General features: G+C 61.1%; 1 protein-coding gene across 2 annotated transcripts in view; it reads right to left on the minus strand.

The window, feature by feature from the left end:
- CCDC187 (coiled-coil domain containing 187) overlaps nt 1-8353 on the minus strand; it is a 43212-nt gene that overhangs the window by 26211 nt on the left and 8648 nt on the right. For both annotated transcript variants that reach the window (XR_005718488.1, XM_040225518.1), the window contains exons 3-6: nt 6145-7307; nt 5849-5943; nt 1763-2325; nt 1327-1414 (exon numbers count right to left, since the gene is read on the minus strand). Coding sequence is in view for 1 of the 2 variants with exons in the window: in XM_040225518.1 (XP_040081452.1) it covers nt 1327-1414; nt 1763-2325; nt 5849-5943; nt 6145-7307 (1909 nt within the window). In the remaining variant the exon portion in view is untranslated. The remainder of the gene's footprint in view (nt 1-1326; nt 1415-1762; nt 2326-5848; nt 5944-6144; nt 7308-8353) is intronic.

Consider the following 8353-nt stretch of genomic DNA (forward strand, 5'->3'; position numbering starts at 1 on the left):
GGGGAGGGGAGGGGGGAGAGGCAGCGCTGGGGGAATGGGGTGCTACAGGCAACCCCCACCTCCTAGGGAGGACTCAGGCTGGGGGGTGGGGTGTGCTTTCAGCACAGGCCTGGGATCTGCGCTGACCACCCCCTGACCCGTGCAAGGGCCTCCCCCGCCCCACTTGGGTTCCTGGCTCTCTGACCACAGCCACAGTCTCCACCCTCCACTGTCCTCTCTGTTCATGAGCACTGCACCCCCCAGGCGGCCCCCCAAGGCCCCATCCCAGGCACCGAGCCCAGGACACACCTGGCGAAGTGCGTGGTGAGGATCCCCTCCCAGTGTCTCTGGCCGGCCCCCTGGGAACACCCCCCGCCACTGGCCTGACCTCCTCTGGAACCCCCTCTCCCCCTTGGCTCTGAGCTGTGGAGCCTGAAGTCAGAGGACCTGTGGCTGCGCGAGGTGAGGGGGCATCCTGCGAGGGGCTGCCTGGCGGGACAGGGGAGGGGATGGCTGCCCCAGGACAGAGGGGGCGGGGCCCGGGTGTCTGAGACCCTCCTGGGGCAGCACTGGGAAGGCGGCGGTGGGGCTGGGGGCCAGGAGGGCACTGCTGGCCGGGGAGGAGGGCTGGACAGGGACTCACGCCTGCGGGAGCCGCCAGGCAGTGGGGCTGAAGTAATGGTTCTTGGGGTGGGAGCGGGCACTCCTTGCAGGAGGAGATGGGGCCACAGCTGCTCAGTGAAGTCCAGGGGCTGACAGGGCCCAGGGCCTAGGGCCCTGGGCAGCGACATTGGCTGCTGGGGGGGTGGCGAGCTGGGAGACAGGCCAGGGGTGGGCGCAGCTGCACGGCCGGGGGGGCCTGGTGTGAGGCTGGGCCCAGCAGAGCGTCCCTGGGACGGTGACTGCTAAGGCGGCCTCGCGGGCCCACTTGGGGCTGGCTGGGTGGAGAGCGGGGTTGCTGAGGGCCCCTGGTGCCCCTGCCCCAGGCCGGTCATCTGTCCATAACCACTGATGAAAAGGGACCTGTGTGAAGTGGCCCCAGAGAAGGTCAGGGCTGGAGACGGGCCTGTTCAGGGGCTTGTGGGCAGGCGGTCCTGAGGATCTGACGCTGGCAAGAGACCTAGATGGAGGGCCCCTGTCTCCACACACCCCGGACACAAGCAGCCTGCCAACCACCTGTGGACGCCTTGGCGACTGGGGCCCCAGGTGGCCCACTGCGCACAGTCCAGCCAGAGGCGTCCGAGGCCCCCCTCTCCCCGGGACAGGCCAGGAGCTGTGTTGCCCCGCTGGCCTGGCTGCGCCTGCCCCAGGGGCATGAGGTCGTTCAAGGGCAGCGCCCAGCCTTACCTCCCTTCGAAGGGGCTGAGGGCCTGGAAAGAAGCCACGTTTCTTGCCAGCCTCCCGTCCAGCTTGGAGCGTCCATTGTCTGTGAAACCTTTTGAGAGAGGAGCACCAGGACTTCACTTCCTACAGGCCGGCGGGGTGGGGAGGGGCTGCCGCTTTGCAGGGAGTGAGGTGGTCCCCCCGCATCCCCACGGCAGGAGGCACAGGGGTCCTGCACTCTCGCCCCTCTGCGGAGTTGGAGGTGGGGCGGGGAGGGGGCGGGACGTCAACCTCAGGACCGAGGCCCACCCCTCCCCCAGCAGAGGCAAGGCGGTGACAGCAGGCACAGAGGGACAATGGCCAGGGTCTAGTCATCATCCCCCATTGAGGGGAAGAGACCCAGGGGCAAGGAGAAAGTGGGGGTCCCCTGGCTGCCAGTGGGGCCTGGGGGTATCCCTACCTATGGGCTCAGTGGCATGGCGGGCCCTGGGGCTCGCACTCTGCAGCCGCTCCCAGCCAGGGCTCCAGTGCACCGTCTCCGTGTCCGGGAAGCCAGGGGTGGAGAGAAGCGGCCTGGCCTGCAGCCCTGCCCAGTCCCAGGGCGCCCCTTGGCCCATGTTGGGCACCAGGGCTCTGGGGCAGGCCGGCGTGCTGGAGCCGGAGGGCAGCGGTCCCGGGCCAGGCCCCACCAGCGCGTCCATTGCCTCGGAGCGGTGCAGCTTGTCCGTCAGGACGTCGATCCGCTGCTTCAGGATGTTGGCCATGGTCTCCAGGGCCTGCAGCCGGGCCTGCTTGTACCGGAAGTGCAGGGGGCCCGGCATGCCCAGGCGCTCCGACTCCTCAGGGTCCAGGTAGATGCAGAGCCCCGGGCTCCGGCAGTGCGTACTCAGGTCCTGGAACTTCAGGGGCCCCAGGGAGGAGCTGGCTGGCATCAGCAGGGGCGCGCCCTCCCAGCCATCTTGGGGGCCTCCCACCTCCAGAGTCTTGGTGGGGTTCAAGGCTCTGTTCAAACAGAGGCAGAAGCTGCAGGGAGAGAAGGGACAGGGATCAGCCTGGGGGCGGCGATCGTTTCCATGCGCGCGGGAGACACGCGTGTGCAGGGGTGCACGTGGAAGCAGCTTCCGGGCCAGGCCCGGTGTCTCTTCACTGAGTCCATTTGTGACCGTGGTGATCACGACGGACCGCGCGCACCTATTAGAAGGAAGGAGACCGGTTGGCAGTGATTTCCTGGATATGACCCCAGAAGCACTGGTAACAAAACAACAAACAGGCAACTCGGGCTACTTCAGAGTTAAAAACATGTATGTGTCAAAAGACCCCATCAGCAGAATGAAAACACAGCCTTCTCGACTGCCTACTTTTGCATTCCAATCTCCTTTGACGAAAAGGACATCATTTTATAGTGTTAGTTCTAGAAGGTCTTGTAGGTCTTCACAGAACTAGTCAACTTCAGTTTCTTCAACATCAGTGGTTGGGGCATAGACTTGGATTACTGTGACATCGAATGGTTTGCCTTGGAAACAAACCAAGATCTTTCTGTTGTTTCTGAGGTTGCCTCCAAGTACTGCATTTCAGACTCTCCTGTTGACTATGAGGGCTACTCCATTTCTTCTAGGAGACTCTTGCCCACAGTAGTGGACGTAATGGTCATCTGAATTAAATTCTCCCATTCCTGTCCATTTTAGTTCACTGATGCTTAAGATTTTGATATTCACTCTTGCCATTGCCTGCTTGACCATGACCAACTTACCTCGATTCATGGACCTAACATTCCAGATTCCTATGCACTATTGTTCTTTACAGCATCAGACTTTTTACTTTCACCAGCCAGACACATCCACAGCTGAGCGTTGTCTCTGCTTCCGCCCAGCCACTTCATTCTTTGTGGAGCTGTTAGTAATTGCCCTCTACCTTTTCCCAGTAGCACATTGGATACCTTCTGACCCAGGGGAGCTCATCTCCTGGTGTCCTATCTTTTTGCCTTTTCATACTGTCCATGGTGTTCTCGAGGCAAGAACACTGGAGTGGCTTGCCATCGCCTTCTCCAGTGGACCACGTTTAGTCAGACCTCTTCAGTATGACCTGTCCATCCGGGTGCCTCTGCACGGCATGGCTCATAGCTCCACTGAGTTTTACAAGCCTCTTCACCATGACAAGGCTGTTATCCATGAAGGGGATGTTATGAGTATTTTAAGCGAAATGTTTGTAAGTGAAAATAAAGGACACAGTGAAGCAAGATGAAGGACCTAGAGCCGCCCCGCCCGTGGAGATGGACGTCCCCCAGCGTTGTGTCCAGCCAGAGGAGCTGCGCAGCGAGGACCCCTGCAGCCTGTCCAATGGGGGGCTGCCCGTGGGGCGGCAGGCGACACGGGCGTTCAGTGTGTGCACGCTCACTTTGGGCCTGTGTCCTCGTCTGGGTGTGACCAGACACCAACCCTCAGAAGTTAAAAAGAGATGCGGACCCCGGGCTGCCCTGTGGCCCCCGAATCTGGGGATGTGGCCCAGGGACGTGCACCTTTAAGACGAATGAAGCAAAAAGGAGCCAGAGAGAGAAACTTCCAGGAGCCAGGGGTCAGGGGAGGGTATCCAATCCACTGAGGTGAGCGCCTGCAAAGAGGGGTGGTGCTGAGCTCCAAGGGGTTCAGCCCAAAGCCCCCTCCCAGAACCCTGGCTACCAAAGGTGCACCCAGGACGCAGGTTCAGAGCAACCACAGGGCAGGCAGCTCCTGGTGGGGCGGTGCCTTGCGGGGACCCCTGTCCTCAGCCCCTCTGGGTCCGCTCCTCCCCCTGGCCACAAGTGGATGACACTCCTGGAACCTGGCTGTGAGCTCCTTGGCACACTGCCCTACCCTCATCAACAGGCAGGTGGCCAGGAAGTGGCTGGCCCTGGCCGGAAGCTCCCAGGGCACTGCCCACAGCCTTTCGCTGTGGGGACGAGCGCTGGGAAGGGCAGCCTCCGGGGAGCCTGGACGCTCAGTCGCCCAGAAAAGCGGCGGGAGGTCTCCCACCCTGCATTTCAAGATGCTGCCGGGGGAGGCGCCGCCTGTACAGCTGCCCCCAAGAAAGGAAGAGACACTGCAGTGAAAGCCAAGAGAGCGTGAGAGCAAGGGGCGAGCACAGGGAGGTGTGGGCGGGGACGGGGACCCGCGGGTTCCCTGCACTGCTGGTGGGGATGTAAAAAGCTGTGGTTGCGGCCAGTGCAGCCCAGCGGTGCCTCCGTGAGTGAGACACAGAGGTACCGCGGGACCGACATCTCTGCTCCTGGGTGCACGCACAAGAGAGCTGAAAACGAGTGCTCAGATGTTTCAGTCAGAGCGGCCGAAAGGGGGAAACAGCCCACAAGTCCACGAGCTGACTATGGGTATGCAGAATGTGGGAGATGCCGCAGTGGAATATTACTCAGCCATAAAAAGGAAGGAAGTCCTGACGCAGGCTGGAACACAGATGAACGTGGAAAACACACTCAGAGGAGGGAGCCAGGCACAGAGGCCCTGAGAAGAGGTGAGTCCAGCCAGCCAGAACGGCCAGCCTCAGAAAAATCCACCAACAGTAAATGCTGGAGAGGGTGTGGAGAGAAGGGAACCCGCCTCCACTGTTGCTGGGAATGCAAATTGGTACAACCACTACAGAGTACAGTATGGAGGTGCCTCAAAAAACTAAAAACAGAGCTACCATATGACCCTATGTCCTGGGCATAGGGTAGTCCTGGGCAATGCTAGTCCTGGGCATTTATCTGGAAAAAAAAAAAAAAAGTGATTCAAAAGGATACATGCAACCCAGTGTTCATTGCAGCACAATTTACAGCAGCCAAGACATGGAAGCAACCTAGATGTCCATCAGCAGAGGAATGGGTAAGGAGGATGTGGTACGTATATACATGGAATATTACGGCCATAAAACAATGAGATAATGTCACTTGCAGCAACGTGGACGGACCTAGAGTGTCACACTGAGCGAAGTAAGTCAGAGAAGGAGAAATATCGTATGACACCCCTTATATGAGGAATCTAAAAAAAAGACACGAAGGAACTTACTTACAAAACAGAAAGAGACTCACAGACTCAGAGAATGAACTGACAGTTGCCCAGAGGAAAGATGAGGGGAGGGGATAGTTAGGGAGCTCGGGATGGACATGTACATGCTGCTGTATTTTAAACGGATAACCAACAAGGACCTCCTGTATAGTACATGGGGAAAAAAAAAAAAAGAAGAACAGGTGAATCCATAAGGACGAACAGCAGGTTGGGGATGCCTCAGGGCTCGGGGGAGGAGTGGGGGGTGACTGCGAATGGAACCTGCATTTCCTTTTGGGTGATGAAACGTTTTGGGACTAGACGGAGGTGGTGGTTGGTTTCAAAATATTGTGAATGTACTAAGGGCCCCTGAATAGTTCAGCTTATAAAGGTTAACTTTACGTGACAGCAATCTCACCTCAGTGGAAACCGACGCAGCCCTGATCACAGGCTCTGTGCAGCTCTGGACCGAGCGAGCCAACCCCTGCCCGGGACAGCCCCCCAGGAAGTCCAGCCCCGCCGCTCACACCCACCTGCCCGGGGCCTCCTGGTCCCCCAGCACCATACCGGAAGTCACTTTGCTCCACTGCAGTACCGGCTCCCCCGGCCCGGCGGCGGCTTCCAGGTCCTAAAGCAGAGAAGGATGCTGTCAGCCCCAGCCCAGCCACAAGACCCCAGACCCTGTCTCAGCCTCGGAGCTGGCCCCCGGCCTCCGCGGGAATCACAGGCTGGCCCCTTCCGGGCGGAGGGTGGGCAGAGACGGAGGCAATGGGGTCCCCGCGAAGCCCCATGGAGGCCAGGGGAGCTGGGTGTCTGAGCTGCCACATACCCTGGACTGTGCCGCATGCGGGACGAAGGTCACAATGCCGGGGGTCGTCTGGGAGACCACGGGGACGGCTCTGCCCAGCATGGCCTCCCTCTGCTTCCTGTGGGCGCCCTGGAGCCTCTGGTTTCTGAGCTCCAGCGAGTGCATGGCTGAGGCCTTCTCTTTGAGGGCCTGCCGCCGCCAGGCTGCAGTCTTCTGGCGCATGAACTCACGAAGGGACTCGGAGCTGTGGAGGGGGCCCAGGGCCCCCCGGGGCTTGGGGCAAGGCCGGGGTGGCCGCACCTCATTCTCCTTCTCAGGTGCGTTCCGAAGCGCACCCTGGCTGGGCCTTGGCCAGGCAAGCTTGGCCCCCGAGGGGGTCCGCAGGGGACCCCTGCCCTGATACAGGGGGCTGGGCCCCTGTGTGAAGGAGGCGCTCCAGGGTCGCCAGATGGGTTGGCTTGGCCTTTCCAGAGGGCTCCATGGCCTCGGGGCGGGGGCTGCCGGGTCTTCACAAGCAGTCCAGGTCCTCTGTGGACCCCAGGCCTGCCCGGCCGAGGCGCTCCAAGACCGCTGCAGGAAGGGGACCCACCTTTCGGGGGGGCTCCCGGGCCTCTTCAAAGAGAGGTTTTGTCCTTGGAATGCCCAGGTCTTTGGTGGGCAGGAGGCCTGCCTGGCCGAGGCGCTCCAGGGCCGCTGGGGGAAGGAGTTCAGCCCTTCAGTGGGGCTCACGCATCTCTGGAAGGAGGTGTCCCGTCCTGGGGCCGCCCAGGTCCTGGGTGGATAGGACTCCCACCTGGCCACAGGGCTCCAGCGCTGTGCAGCAGGGAGGCTCCCAGCCCTCTCGGAGGCGGGCAGCCCGTCCGTCGGGGCCCCAGGCCTCTTCCAGAAGGAGCCCGGGACGTCTGAGGGTTTCCAGGGGCCTGGCCGCCTCCTCCCTGCCAGGCCATGCAGCTCCAGCCCTCGGCTCGTGTGGCGGGCCCGGGCCAGCTCTAGCCCGGCCTGGATTTGCTGGCGGAGGTCTCGAAGGACGGCCATAGCAGCCTGGACGTTCACGGGTGGATCGCGGGAAGCCAGGGTGGGCACGTTGGCTGAGGGCATCTGCAGGTCACTGCGGACAGAGGCTGGACTTGGCGTCCGGGGGTGGACAGGGGAGCTCTCGGTGGCTCCAACCTTCTTGCTGTGTTCTGCAAAGACAGGCAGTCGCAGGGTTGCCAGGAGGAGCAGAGCACCCCCCAGAGACCACCCCCGCTCTTGGCTCTGTACTCAACATCCACTTGCAGAAGCCCTCTGGGGGCAGATGCCACGTCTGGGTGACTCATGGCTGTGCCCAGGAGTCTGGCACAGAGCCACCCTCTCTGAACATGTCGAAACCCGAGTGTGTGTGTGTGTGTGGGGGGGGTGACAGACGTCTCCTGGGAGCCGCTGTGGCTGCAGGCCTGCATTCTCTAAGTCAGGACAGCCTGGCGGTCGTGCCCTGCCTTCCAGGAGCAGAAAGTTGCTTCGCAGGGACAGAAACCCTCTTTTTAGTTTTTTTAAACGCAGAGACTACCCGAAGCCCCTGTCTGCTGGTGGATTTGGCAGGCATCTAACAGGTCTTGGGGAATGGGTGCCACGCCCACACCCCGATGCCATTGCCACCTGGGCGTCTCTCCCCTGGCGCCCAACCCCCACCCGCAAGATGCCACACGGATCGGAGCAGAGTCCAGGCGGAGACACAAGGTACCTAATTCTGCGATGGGGGCCTGGTCTCTCGAGGGGACCTTGCTCTGGAGCCTGGGAAGGGCAGGCGGGGGCCCCAGCAGCACCCTCACCAGAGCTTGTCCTTTCCTCCAGGCACAAACACCAACCAACTGAGAATCTTAAAGAGAAAACACATATACAGCCAGGTGCCCAGGGCTCTCCGCGTGCCAGCCCAAGGGGAGGGCTGGCAGCTCTTCGCAGAGCCAGGAGACCAGGTCACACACTCCCGGAGGGGACAGGGTGAAAACCCTTGGGTCCAGGCCACTCTGGCGCTGGGCCATACCCCAGCCATTAGCCAGCATCCTGGGCAAAGTTGAGCCTCAGGATGACCTGGACATGTGACCTGATTTCTCTGACCCTCAGGGGAAATAAAACGTACTCCCTGTGGATTTCTCTGTAAAAACACTGAAGGCAGGCCCTCAAGCACTGCACGCGCTCTGTAAAGGCTGGTCAGTAGCAAAGACGATCGCTAGCACACCCAGAGCTCAAA

The sequence above is a fragment of the Oryx dammah genome, unplaced genomic scaffold (assembly GCF_014754425.2).
Source record: "Oryx dammah isolate SB20612 unplaced genomic scaffold, SCBI_Odam_1.1 HiC_scaffold_25, whole genome shotgun sequence".
Lineage (NCBI taxonomy): Eukaryota > Metazoa > Chordata > Mammalia > Artiodactyla > Bovidae > Oryx > Oryx dammah.